Source organism: Martes martes (genome assembly GCF_963455335.1).
Source record: "Martes martes genome assembly, chromosome: 6".
NCBI lineage: Eukaryota > Metazoa > Chordata > Mammalia > Carnivora > Mustelidae > Martes > Martes martes.
Genome location: NC_137893.1, coordinates 95,417,518 through 95,432,099, shown reverse-complemented (window position 1 = coordinate 95,432,099; position 14,582 = coordinate 95,417,518). Strand labels below are relative to the sequence as shown.

Sequence of the window (14,582 nt, the reverse complement as noted above, 5' to 3'; positions counted from 1 at the left end):
TGAAAGTTTGTGTTTTCAGGAGAGTCTAAGGTAACACAAGCAGGTTTTACTTTTATGGGGAAAATTTAGTAATAATTCTTATGACCATGTTCTTTGAGCATGCACAATTCAACCAAGCATACAAATGTTCTTACTATTGATAAGCCTCAGTAGTTAAAACCACTTCCCAGGAGAATCTATAAATAAAAGGATTCTCTGTTTTCTTATTTGGAAACCCCTGACTTGAACAAGATCTGGCAACATATATTTTTATATATATATACACATACATATATATATATGCCTGTATATATATATATTCTTTTTTCCTGAGAAACTCCACCATGAAGATTCATCTCTTTTTCTTTATTCTGCTCTTTTGGGCCACAATTTTACCAGGTAACATGAAAATGTTTATGGGCTTATTTGCATTAATGAACTTGAGCAGACATAAGTTGTTTCTGGTTAAAAGTATGGTTTAAAAGTATGGGATTAAAAGATTTTTATACTAACTGCAATCTGGTATTCTGGCTTGGACCCCAGAATAGAAAAAAAATATATTTTTTTAAAGATAGTAGTGGGAAAATTGGTGTGGTGTGAGTAAAATTTGCAGTTTAGTTGATAGAATTATACCAATGTTACCAATGTTCATTTCTTAGTTTTTATAATGTAAACATGATTACATGAGATGTTACCATAAAGGGAGTTTTGCTTCTATTACCCTTACAACTTTTCTTTAATCTAAACTTCTATAAATCTAAACTTTTGTTTCAAGACAAAAAGTTTAAAATAATTAGATCAATACATTAGTCTCGTCAGCTTCATCCTGAAGCAATTTGTTAGAATCTATTTTTACTGGGAAAAAAATGTTCTTTAGCATAATCAACTGGTAAGGGATAGATGGTTCAGTGCTAGAGAAAGATCTGTTTACCTTTTGCTTCTTTTTAACCTATGCCAGTATACTACTTCCAATGAGCAAAAGCCTTTCTTACTATTCTATTCTCAGTATATAGGCAAATCATGTCCATTTTTGACCTTTCTTTCTATATTTCTGGTCACTATCTTTCTGTCTTTGACTGCTACTGATTACGTGGATGTTGAGTGTAATACCTTGTACACAAGCTATTTTTTTCATGAGATTTTTTTCCTCCCTCAAAGGCTACCTTGTTACATCAGGTATGTAACAAGATTCTCTCCTCCTGAGTTAATGTGTAAGTATGAATTGTACGGAAATAGAATAATACATTTTGGAAGAGATCATTTATTACCTCTTTTTTAAAGAGATTAAGTGAAAGGATTAGTTAAAGTCTACCTAATTGGCACTGAAATTAGGCTCAAATTCTCTACCTCTCAGGAAAACATTTTTTAGCATCTCATTGATTTCTTTAGGCCCAATAGAAATCATAATAGAGGTCTAGGAAAGTAAACTAACTTATCCTTTCATTGTGAATATTATAGAGTCCATTATGGCAATCTAAAAATGTATATAATGTATATATAATAAACTGATAAATTATCATTTAAATTTTGCAAGTGGATAAAATTCAAATAGAGATCAAACATTATTGAAGTAACAAAGAAATACAATTAATTGTTCATATAACTAAAAGAATAACTTCCTTTCACTCCATTCAAAAATTTCCTCCATTCAAAAATTCAAAAGGATTGGGACGCCTGGGTGGCTCAGTTGGTTAAGCGGCTGCCTTCGGCTCAGGTCATGATCCCAGGGTCCTGGGATCGAGTCCCACATCGGGCTCCTTGCTCGGCAGGGAGCCTGCTTCTCCCTCTGCCTCTGCCTGCCTCTCTCTCTGCCTGTGCTCACTCTCTCTGACAAATTAAAAAAAAAAAAAAAAAAAAAAAAAAAAAAAAATTCAAAAGGATCTCTGGATTTTTGTTTTCCAGTTCTAGACAGGGCTAAAAAGATATTCTATACAGATTCATACAGCTTTTAACATGTGATAAATCCTTTTCTTCTTTTAATTTCAACAATAGCTAGCATGACTAGATCACTATGTCAGGCCTGTCTCTGTTTTTGTCATTTTTTTTCATTATTTTTTTTAATTTTGTTATTTTTTTCTTTGTAACAGTTATATCAGGTACTCTTACCCATAATTAAAACTATTCATGCATTTATCAACAAATAAAATATCATGTGTCCTGTGGATTTAGAAATTAAAAACCAGTTGGGGATACAGAAGCATAGATTACAACATCAGTGTTATTAACTTTTTGTATATTTTTTTCTTGTATTATCAAAGTAAGACCATTGTCCTTGTTAATCACACATCAATCAAACTTTTAGAAAACTATAATACTGACAAAAAAAAAAAAGTCCAGACAAAAATTTAGAAAAGATTTGGTAGGAAATATAGATGTAGAAAGTAGTAAAGCAATAAGGATGTTGTCTTTCAACTTATGTATTCACCAATGTATTGTTGTTCATTTAAACTGCACAAATGTCGTATGTATGGCTTTTAGAGTTCTTCAGTTGTTTTTTATATCTCACCTGCAAAGTATGAAAGTCATTACTCAAAATTGAGGTAGAAAACCTCATTGTTTTCCCACTCAGACAGTTACAGATGAAGAGATGTCCAGATAAAAGCCATTAAACTGTCTATACAGGAAAATTTCCATTGAAGTCACTTAACTTTCCTCTTCATTTTTAGAGGCTATAAATGCATCACATGTCTAGAACTGAGTTATGGTTTCATTCTCATGTGTTGTTTTACTTCATCTGTCAAACTGAAAAAAAAATGTGTTATTGCCAATAATCACTTCTCTTTAAATCTGACATGTACTTTGAATATAGAATAGTGTAGTTTTTAAATTTTTTTAAATTTATTCATTTGAAAGAGTGAGTGAGTACATGGAAGGGTCAGAGGGAGAGGGAGAACAGACTCCTCCCTGTGAAGGGAATCCAATGTGGGGCTCGATCTCAGGATCCCAAGATCATGACCTGAGGTAAGGCAGACGCCCAACAGACTGAGCCATCAAGGTGCCCCTAGGATAGTATGGTTTTGTGCTGAAAGAATTGTCATAATTCCTCCCCCTCCACCCCACGCCATTTCCAGCAAGTTTAATGGTAACCTAAAGAACAAAATGGCAGGTGAGTGAAAATAAAAAGAAATTATGGGTTGAAAGATATTTTAGGAAATACCTTGCCCATTTCTGGCTTATATGTTAAGTAAAATTTGTATACTGTTTAAAGAAATTCCCTAGCACATGAACATGTTAATGGATGCAGGCTGAATGAGACATAGGAAGCACCTAGGAAGCACCTTGTGGGAGCAGTAGAAAGAGAGTTTACTTCCCTGAAAGTGATCAGAAGAGACTCCAGAAAGAAGACCATACTTAAACAATGTATCAGAGGCTGGAAACAATATGTTTGACTTATCACAGCATCACAAGAACAGTAGTTTTAATTACTGAAAACAGTATTTTCAATTAGAGGCAACTTCACCACCAAGGAGTCATTAGGCAATGTCTGGAGACCTTTTAGGTTGTCACAACTGGTACTATTGGTATCTAGTTTGTAGAAGCCAAGGATGTTGCTAAACATTCTTCAGTGAACAGGATAGCATCCCACAGCAAAGAATTGTCCAACTCAAAAGGTCAATAGTGTTGAGAGTGAGAAACCCTACACTAGAGATTAAGTCAGAGCTTAACCGGCAGTATACTTAATAGTGGAATGAGTGGGTAGAGGCTTGCAAAGATGAATATCAGCAATCCAAAGACACAAGCTTGGGGATACTTATATTTAGAGCTGAAAATGAGAAGAAAGAAGACAATATTTTTAGAAAGGTTAAATAAGGCAACAAATGGGTAGGAGAAGGGGTGAGGTCAGTTTAGGGGGCAATACTAAATAATAATGTGACAAGTGTGACAATCCTCTTGTCTAAAGTGAGTATAATTCAGGTTTCTGTCACTGGCAAATCATGGGTTTGATGATAGTAACTTCTTAGAAGTTATACAATAAAAAATGACATTCAGAAATTAACATTTAATCTGTGCAAAGTAACTATTTTTTTCTGCTGTAAATTGTGTCATATTCTGCATTGCTTCAATTATCATTAGAAGAGAGGTAATTTTAATAGAAGAGTTAGGTTTTATATCTGCTATTTATACCAGTAATATAGATAATGTTGCTCTGAGTCTAGGTTTCCATTAAAAGGTATCACCACTCACCACCAACTCTTGGAAATGCAGATGTAATGTCTAGGTAGAAATGCCTGGTCTTTAAAAGGACCGATTAGAACACCAAACCTAATTAATGGTTGAAATTAGTGGAAAAAATTATTTATTTTCATGTCACAAGTATACAAAAATATTTGAGTCTGACCTTTGGCGATATTTAGAATTCTCCCACACCAGTTCCCCTCAATGATTACTTATTAAAACTGATGTGTATTAAAAAAATACTTGAAAATATAGGGCTTCTGAAAACACATGGACCAGCACATATTGTGAAATATAAAATTAAAATGTATTTGGCTTGGAATGAATCTTACAACCTACCAGACCAACATCTCCCAATTCCCCAAATATCTCCACTTACTATGAATACAAACTTCAAGTGAAAGTCAGTCTCCAAGCTACAAGATAAAATGTGTTGTTCAGAACACCAGTAATGTTAGCAATCTTGTAATGGCCAACAATAGTCCCACCTTCTAGTCATTTCTATTTTTTAAATCAATCTTGTCACCAGACATGGGTATGTGTTAGGTAATTTCTTTGTGGAGATAAATCCCAAAATACCCAGGGTAGTTGCAGGAATTCAGTCAAATTGCTTAACTTTACCTCTATCTCAACATTTTGGAAAAGTAAAATCAAGCTGCAGTAGAAAACTCTAGAAAAACCGGAAAAGTACGTTTTTCCTAAATAATGCTTGTGAGAGATAAAAGGGAGAGCTCAAATGCAACTGGATAATTATAGAGACTAAGCCTGAGAGATCAATTATGAATACTTCTTAAACTGATTGGGGAACTATCCTAGAATTATTATGCAGTCATTTGTAAGGAAGCAAACTGGCACACCTAACTTAGGTCCAAGACACTTCCATGATTTTCAGGTACGTTCACTTAAGCTTTGCTCAATTAAGATTTTTCCCAGTCATTAATTAGAAGGGGGACATTTTCTTTTGAAATATGCAAAAATCTTTTACTTCTTAGACTTTCTCCTTTTAAAATGTGGGTGTATCACAGTTAAATTGCTAATTTCAGTCATTCTTTCCTTCTTACAGCCAAAAAGAAATATCCCCAATATGGTAGCTTGGATTTGAGGAGAGAGTGCAGAAAGGGTAATGGCCGATGTAGAGTTGAGTGCCATGAAAGTGAAATTAGGATTGCTTTCTGCATACGACCTGGATCCCATTGCTGCTTACAGAAGTAAAGCTTACAGAAGACAAGAAAGAGATACATGCTCCAAGAAGAGAGGACCAGTGTTACTAAGTCTTCCCAGAATATCCTTCAAGGCCTATGTATCTCAAAGAATTAAATAAAATTTAATACTGAGCCGTTCAGAGTTGGTTCTATGTCACATATGTATCTGGTGCCTTTACATTGCATTTTCTCTTGATCTCTTGGTGCCAGAAGTAAGCAGAATTTATTTTATTCAAGTTCCCCAAGAACTCTTCAAAGTTCTATCTGCTTTGTGTTGGTTGACATAAATAATGTTGTAAGAATCCCTAAGTCAAAGAAATGGGAGAAACATATTTCTGAGATGCAAGCCTGCAGTGGAAAAGTGGGGCCATTTTATCATTAAACATTGCTCTATAGACTATGCCATGAAAATATATAAACACAGGGCTTACGAGACTATATATAAAGAGTGCAGATCCTGCTCATGACAGAAAGAGCTGAAGTAAGAGAAGGATTAGTATAAGAACAGAAGAACAAAGGTAATCACAATCAGCTCAAATTTCTGTCCTTATATATCATTTTGTTTTATTTTTTTAAGATTTTATTTGTTTATTTGACAGAGAAAGATCACAAGTAGACAGAGAGGCGGGCAGAGAGAGAGGGGGAAGCAGGGTCTCTGCTGAGCAGAAAGCCCAATGCAGGACTCGATCCCAGGACCCTGAGATCATGACCTGAGCCAAAGGCAGAGATTTAATAAATTGAGCCACCCAGGTGCCCCTTATTTATCATTTTTTTAAAGATTTTTATTTATTTATTTGACAGACAGAGATCACAAGTAGGCAGAGAGGCAGGCAGAGAGAGAGGAGGAAGCAGGCTCCCCACTGAGCAGAGAGCCCAATGCGGGGCTCGATCCCAGGACCCTGGGATCACGACCCGAGCTGAAGGCAAAAGCTTTAACCCACTGAGCCACCCAGGTGCCCCTTATTTATCTTTTTAAAAGAAATATTTATTTATTTGAAAGAGAGAAAGCCCCAGGGGGAGGTGCAGAGGGAAAGGGAGAGAGAATCTCAAACAGACTTTGCGCTGACTATGGAGCTGGATGAGGGGCTTGATCTCAAGACCCTGAGATCATGACCAGAGCTGAAACCAAGAGTTGGACACTTAACCAATTGTGCCACCCAGACACCCCTATCCTTATTTATTGTTTAGTGGAGGAAAAGTGTGTATCAGGAAATACAAGAGAGAGTAAAAATGGAAGGGTCTGAATTCCATGAAGGAGATGAGACTCTATGTGATTAAATTTTTTGACAAAGACAGAAACTATGACTAACAACTGAGTTCGGCTCCCCAGTCCTGGGGTGACCCTGTCTGAGGATAGACACACAACAGAAAGGAGGAGTAGCCTGCACTCTTCTGCTCTACTCTGCCTGAGTTGCTCTTGCCACTTCCTCTGAGGGACCACAGTATTTTCCCTTATAATACTCTCAACAATACATCTGTACCATAGAGTTGCTATTCAAAAATACACATTCTGCTTCTTTTATGAACTTAGGAGTGCAGCTTAGTTATTTATATTAATTTAGGATTCTTTTTGGGAAAAAATCATCAATAACACAGCATAGCAGTAAAACAGAAACTTGCCTTCCTCCCAAATAAAATTAAAATATTTTTGATAACTTAACAAGTAAAATGAAATTTATTGAGTGGATATATGTGAGCCAGACTTGGACTCAGAGAAGATGAGAAGTCGAAGAATTTCCAGGCCCCAGTTACCCTCTGGATATATTTTATCTTTCTCTCCTCCCTTCCCTTCCCTTCCCTTCTTCTTTTTTTTTTCTTCCTTCCTTCCTTCTTTCCTTCCTTCTATTTTTAAGTATAGTTGATATACAGTATTATATTAGTTTCAGGTGTACAATATAGTGATTTGACAATTCCGTACATTATAAAGTGCCTACCACAAGTGTAGTTATCTTTGTTACCTCTCTTTATATTTTTATTATGGCATCTCATTACATCTTCTAAATGCAGATATGAGATATAAGGGTCTATGTTCATACTAAACATTATCTATTATGGTGACATGTACAGAAAAAGAAAGATTTTTTTTTTCTCTATTTAGATAAAGTTTCTGGATATGTTTCCATCGCAAGGGACTATTTACTTTTTTGTTTTATTTTAATAAAAATATGACTTCTCATTATGAAACAATGACTTGCTAAGCACACACTGGAGCTTCACATGCATTATCTTTCATATATTTTAATAACTTAAAATAGACTTTGAGTTCTCAGAGTGTTCCCTTGCAGTATAAATATCTCAAAAGTATCTTTACAGTATTTATTAAAATAGTTTTCAATCTGAGAACTATTGATATTTTGATCCAGACAATTCTTTGCCTTGGCAGCTATCCTATGCATTATATCTTTAGCAAGAAGATGTTTCTTAGCATCCCTAGCCTTTACCCACCAGATGCCAACACACCCCCTCTCCTAATTGTGACAATCAAAAATGTCTACCTACATTGTCGAAAATCCCCTTTGGAGGATACCTAGGTGGCTCAGTTTCTTAAGTGTCTGCCTTTGGCTCAGGTCAGTTAACTGACTGATTGGTTCAATCAGTTAAGCATCTCAGGTCCTGGAATAGAGCACTGGTTGGGCTCCCTACTCAGTAGGGAGTCTGCTTCTCCCTTTCCCTCTGCCCCTCCTCCCCACTTATGCTCTATCAAATAAATAAACAAATATCTTTTTAAAAATTAAAAAAAAATTATCCCCTTTGGAGGCAAAATCACTCCTGATTTAGAACCACTGGCTTATAATTAAGCACTCATTCTCACAGAAATTTAAAAATTAAAAAATTGAAACAAAAAAAATCAATGTTTCCAGATAGCACATTTTATGTGTCTTATTATGAGAATTATCTATTTGAAATTTTCATATTTTATTACATATGGGATAGAGATCATATATTGGTGGCCCCAGAAAAAAAAAATAGCTCAACTTTTGAAAAATAAATATATTAGTCATGTTGAGAAGAAATGAATGTTTGACTTTTACCTAAGATAATCAAGACCTATAATGTAGAATTGAGAACCTTAATATACTATTAATATGGGACAAATAAGAATTGAGCTTTTAATTGGCCACCAAGAAGTGGTAGGTGATAAGAGGTTTTCTTTTTTTTTTCTATTTTCTTTATTCTTTCTTTCCTTCAACAAATATTAATCGAGCTATGTGATATGGACTATGTGCTGTTATGCTGCTATGTGATAGGGACTGTTGTAAGCACTGGAAATGGAACAGTAAACAAGGCAAACAAAAATTCCTGTCCCCTTATTTATTTAGTAAATATTTATTTCCTGCCTACCATCTACCAGACATCACTCTAGGCGGGGAATGAGACTCAGGTAAGGACTCAATACAATGGGAGAAAAAGACTTAATAAATACAGAAATAATGAGAATAATGTCACTTGGTGGTGAGACCTGAGAAGGAAATAAATGAGAACCTCTGCAGATTTCTCTGTCGCTTTCTTCCCTCCAGTACTCTGCCTGTCAGTTCTCCCCAAGCCACACTACTCCATCTCGTCTTCTTAAGAAGATGACTGGCCTGTGCCTGGACTCTTCCTTCTCACACTTATGCCTGAAACTCCAAGCAGGAATCTGGGAAACGTATAGGATTCCCCTTATCTGTTTACCCCTTCAGGGCTTACTGCCCTTTGCTGCCTGCTATCTAGTATCTGAAAATTATTATCTCATAGATTCTCTTCAGTTTTTTAGTTGCTTGAGAAGGAAGGCCAAATCAAGTCCCTGTTGATCCATCTTGAACAGACATGGACAAGAGGTTTTCTGAAAGATACCCAAGGCATCTCTGCATATGAACTAATCTGTACCTGTAGACCCTCCAACCTTCAGGGCTTGACAGAGAAAACCAAAACCATATGCATTTCTAAGCTAGTCTCTCTTTCTGTGGTCTAGGCCACCAGCTTTCCTTCAGCCCAAGGAACAAATATGACAAACTTGAAGGAGAATATAAACCTATGGGCATCAACTATGAAATTAATATTCTTCCCTTAAGAAATTTTTAACTGTGTGCTGTATGTGATATTGACAAAACGTTCTAGAAGCCCTTTTGATAAACTTCTGCATCCTATTTCCTTAAAGAGAAAGAGGTGTCACTAATTATTCATACTGACCTCAGAATTTGTTTATAGCAACAAAAAGAAAGTATGAAAGAAAATGAAAAAAAAAAGGTAAATACATAAGGGAAGATATCTGGCAAATTTCTTGCTCATGCATTATAACTTTCATTGGTTTAATTGATAAAACAGCTTGATAATCTGAAACTGCAGTTGACCCTTGAACAACATGGGTTTGAAGTGCATGAATCCATTTATACGTGGATTTTTTAAAAAATAAATACAGTACAGTATTACAGATGTATTTCCCTTCCTTATGATTTTCTTAATAGCATTTTCTTTTCTCTAGCTTACTTTATTATAAGAATACAGTATATAGGGGCACCCAGGTGGCTCAGTCAGTTAAGCCTCTGCCTTCAGCTCAGGTCAGGATCCCAGAATCCCGGGGGAAAGCCCAGCATCAGGCTCCCTGTTCTGGGAACCTGCCTCTCCCTTTCCCTCTGCCTGCCACTCTCACTACTGAGTGGTCTCTCTCTGTCAAATAAATAAATAAAATCTTAAAAAAGAAAGATGCAGTATATAACACAGACAGCATACGTGGTATATGTTAATTGACTTTATATTATCCATAAGCCTTCCAGTCAACAGTGGCTACATAAAGTTTGGGGGGAGTCAGAAGTTACATGTGTATTTTCAACTGTGTGGGAAGGTGGAGGGGCCATCAATGCCTCTAAGCCCCGCATTGTTCAATGGTAACTGTACTTAGCTCTAAAGAGCTAAAACTTTCCCATTTTTCTCTCCTTTGGTCCAGAATCGAAATTTCCACAACACTGTGTGTCTTCCTCCATTTTAGTTTTCTATGAGTCAGGATTAGCAGCAACTCTGATGAAACAGACACTATCAGGCATTGGGTATTTTTGTTGTAGTTAATAGCTCAATACACACCTGAATCAGTTAAAAGCATTCCATTGAAATGAGGGCTCTCACCATCAAATTCCAGCATGGGACTAGCAGCAGATGATATCACACACTCAAACCCTCTCCATTTCAGGATTTACTTTATCTCAATGTCCTTGGGCAAGAACAAAATCTAACTCCAAATAGTAATTTATTTATGCAGAAAACATTTGACTAATGGCTTGCCTCTTCCCAGGTATGATGTTATGGGTTTGGGACATGAAAATAAAAAATTACAGCTCCTGTCTTAAGGAACTGATATTTACTGATTACAAAGTGAATTTTAAGTAACTATCCAATTTGATAGAGTTGAAAAATGAGTAAAACATGGGATCCGTCCCCAAGAAGAGCAATGTCAATTCATAACACTGACAATACGTCAGGCACTGGATCTCACAACCCCTCTCTCATTTAGTTACCAATTCAACAATATTCCTTGAGAACCGACTATGTGTAGCCATAATGTAATAAGATTGGGACACATTAATAAACAAAACAGACAATATTTCCTTTGTGGGGCTCTTATTCTAGAGGTGGAGAAAAATACAGGCAGTAAACATAATAAACAAGCACATTAGAAAGTAGCTTAAAGAAAAAAAAAACTCATGAAATCCGACTAATTATACCTTGAATGTATCCAGAATCCTACCATTCCTCGTTGTTTTTATTGTTAGCACCATGAACTGAGCTACCGTAATGTGTTACTTACATTACATTAACATCTAACCCAAGAAAGTATCTCAGAGAGGATGTTGGAAGATGATAAGTTAGAGTTAAAGGACTCAAAAATGAAATTTTAAATAGGATTTTTCAGGAGGCCCTTATTGAGAAGGTAACACTTGAGCAAAATATTGACAGAGGTCAAAAAGCATCATGGGAGCTCACATGAGATTTGTGGGGAATGCCTGTGATGGGTGCTAGAGAAGAGTGAGTGGGGAGGAGAGTCCTGAGTGAGCTGGTCAGAAAGGAAATGTGTTGGCCGATAACCCAGAGTTTTTAGGAACAAGAAGGATCTTTCCCTCTGTTCTGAGAGAAATCCTGTGGGCTTTTAGCCATAGGAAAATTTGAATTTCATTAAAAAAATAATAATAATAAAAAGAAAATCCTCTCTGAGATACTTTCATGAGTTAGGAGATATTAATGTAATATAAGTAACACATTATGATAGCTCAGCCCATGGTGCTAACAATAAAAACAATGAGGAATGGTAGGATTCTGGATATATTCAAGGTATAATTAGTCAGATTTCATGAGATTTTTTTTTTCTTTAAGCTACTTTCTAATCTGCTTTACTCTATTCTTCACCAAACTTCTTGAAAAACAGCTTAGACTCCTAGTCTCTACTCTGTTCACCAATACATTCACCCCCTCATCAATTAACAAAATCTTCATGCTAATGTGATCAGTGTTTTCTTTTTTTTAAAGATTTTATTTATTTATTTATTTATTTATTTATTTATTTATTTGACAGACAGAGATCACAAGTAGGCAGAGAAGCAGCCAGAGAGCGAGGAAGGGAAGCAGGCTCCCCCCTGAGCAGAAAGCCCAATGTGGGGCTTGATCCCGGGACCCTGGGAACATGACCTGAGCCGAAGGCAGAGTCTTTAACCCACTGAGCCAACCAGGTGCCTGGATCAGTGTTTTCTTAAAAGCAAACCCAAAGTCCTATTTTTATTCTTCATCCTGTGGACTTCTGCACACTGCTAGAGCTTATCACTGTTTTGACAATTGTCTGACGATTATTTGATGGTGTCTTAAATGCAGTGGCCTCCAGTACTTTGTCCCTGAATCCCTTTTCTTCTTGTTTCATATGCTTTCCTGAGATTATCTTGTTCACTGTAGTGAATTCTATCAACAAATTTTTTTTCTCAAATCTTCCTAAACCACAAAGCTGTGTTTATGTCTAGTTGTGGAATTTAATTACCTTGCTGGTTTCTAAATTCATTAATCCTGATATGCCCAAAATATAGCTCATCTTATTCACAAAGGCTAAAGTTTGCCTCCTGCTTTTTTTTCTCTGTTTCACTAATTATTAACATCAATGGCAAGACAGTGGAGTCTCAAGAATGCAGACTAGCCTAAAAGATAATTATCCTAATTAAAGTTTTTTTTTTTAAAGTAAAATGTAACCGTGCATCACACTCTTCTCTACTTTTCATTACATCAAATATGGCTCTGAAATAACTTTAGATTTCACCAAAATTTACTGGTGAGCAGGGATTCTGTCATGGTGAGTCACCTTTCCATTCCAAAAGGACATACATATATCCACATGGCAAAACCCTCCTGACAATCTCTTTCATTTTATGCTTAACTTCCTCTTATTTTCTACTAACTTTATTAAGAACCATAAAGTTAGTCCATTTGAAGTCTTCTCTACATTTGAAGTTTTTGACTAGTTCTCAACCAAATGCTTAGAGAATGCTATGCACTCAAACACCTGCCACATGGAAATGAAACATCATTCTGAATTTCATTTAGGTTCCGGGAAGACAATTAGTTTCTATGAGTTAACATTATGTAATTTTAATCTAAATTCAATTCAATTTATTCTCTAAATTTTAATGAAATTATTTTCCTTTATTTTTCCTGATGTACAAAATTTAATATTCAAAATATATTTGTGATAGCTATGTTTATTATATTCTATCATGCAGATAGATGGAATGACTAATCCAAGAGAAGTAAATACTAAGATAAAATTTGGGGTGGCGGGAATAAGCCTGATTTCCAAGTCTCTTTTCTAAAGGCATTAGTTGCAGTACAACTGAATGATTAAAAGAAATAAAATTCTAAGTAACAAAAATATTTGCTTCCCTTTTAATGTATGAACCCAAATCTATGAATTTGCAATCTCAGGACATCCTTCTTTGCATTGTCTTAGATGACTCACTAGAAGACTAATGTGGGGATCCTCTTTTATTAAACACTTAATATACAACAAAACTGTGTTTCCTGAGCATATTTTCTGTGTTTTTTTCCCTTAATAAATTACTCCATCAGTAAGTATTACATGCTTACTGTATTATAATTATCATGATATATGGGGTAGGAAATAACAGGGAATCAGAAGAAACCATTACTATCATAAAACGCTTATATTTTGGTGGCAAGAATAAAAGGACCATAAAAAGATTTAAGAAAAATACATCTATTAAGTACTAAGTTATGTTATTCATTCATTATTACTGTAGATTGGTGAAAAGGACATATCCATTTGCTCTAATATAATAAAAGAAAATTTCAATTAGGAGTAAGATCTGGAATGGAGAAGAAAGCATTGAACAAATAATACTGTGAAGAGGCAATCAGACTAGGTTTAAAACATTGAAAAAGCATGAAAATAAAATTCATAGGTTTTTAAAGAACTGCAAATGTCATCTTAATGAAAGCATGGGAGAGAAAATGTGGTCCTAATAAAGAAAGAAAAAAAGATAGGAAGGCGAGACTTCAGGAGCCAGCTAAAGCTCAGTACCGAGTGCACTTTAAGGTAAGGACATACACATCTGTGCAAGGAAAATGTTTGTAGCTTGGTTACTTTCTGCAACAGCTGCTACCACAATTTAGTGCCATGAAACTGCTTCGCCAAGCCCCTCACACATGATCTTATAACTAAACAGATTTTCTTCTTCCCTAAGTAAGAAGACTCCCAAGTGAAAAATTAGACTGATGACTTATATGTCTTCTTTGACTGCAGCCAGAAGTGACATGGAGCCCAAGTATCGATTTCAGAGATGTGAAAGAGTGAAAGGAAGATGTAAAACATTTTGTGATGATGATGAATATGATTACGGATCCTGCATTAAATGGAGAAATCAGTGCTGCATATAAACTCTGGAAAAGAGAAGTACAATTGAGCATCGAAGTCTGGAACAGAGACACATCTTATTGACTCAAGGGTGGGCAGAAAGAGAATGCAATGTTTAATAAACTTATTCATTTCTATATTCTCAGTACCACTGTTTATGTAAATAAAAATAATTTGGTTTCTCTTCAGTCTATTCACTGCCTACTTTCTTTGTATTTCAGATGGATAAACATATTCATTAAACAAGACATCAGACTCTAATTGTGCTTATAATGTCATCATGGTCACGTTGCCATGCAGCCATTCATGGTAATCATCTGAGTTGCTCTGGTTCATCTCTAAATATA

The 14,582-nt window shown here is 35.5% G+C and overlaps 1 protein-coding gene across 2 annotated transcripts; it reads left to right on the top strand.

Annotated features, from left to right (window-relative positions):
* Positions 1-323: 323 nt before the first annotated feature.
* On the top strand, positions 324-14,258 carry LOC308344565 (beta-defensin 110; the record flags this gene model as incomplete). 2 transcript variants are annotated; one of them, XM_080806172.1, is made up of 2 exons in its annotated part: positions 324-378; positions 14,125-14,258. In XM_080806172.1, the coding sequence occupies 2 exons, from the start codon at positions 324-326 to the stop codon at positions 14,256-14,258; spliced, it is 189 nt and encodes a 62-aa protein (XP_080662298.1). The 2 variants fall into 2 exon arrangements, with proteins under 2 accessions (XP_080662298.1, XP_080662297.1); XM_080806171.1 differs by lacking the exon at positions 14,125-14,258 and adding an exon at positions 5,219-5,367.
* Positions 14,259-14,582: the final 324 nt, after the last annotated feature.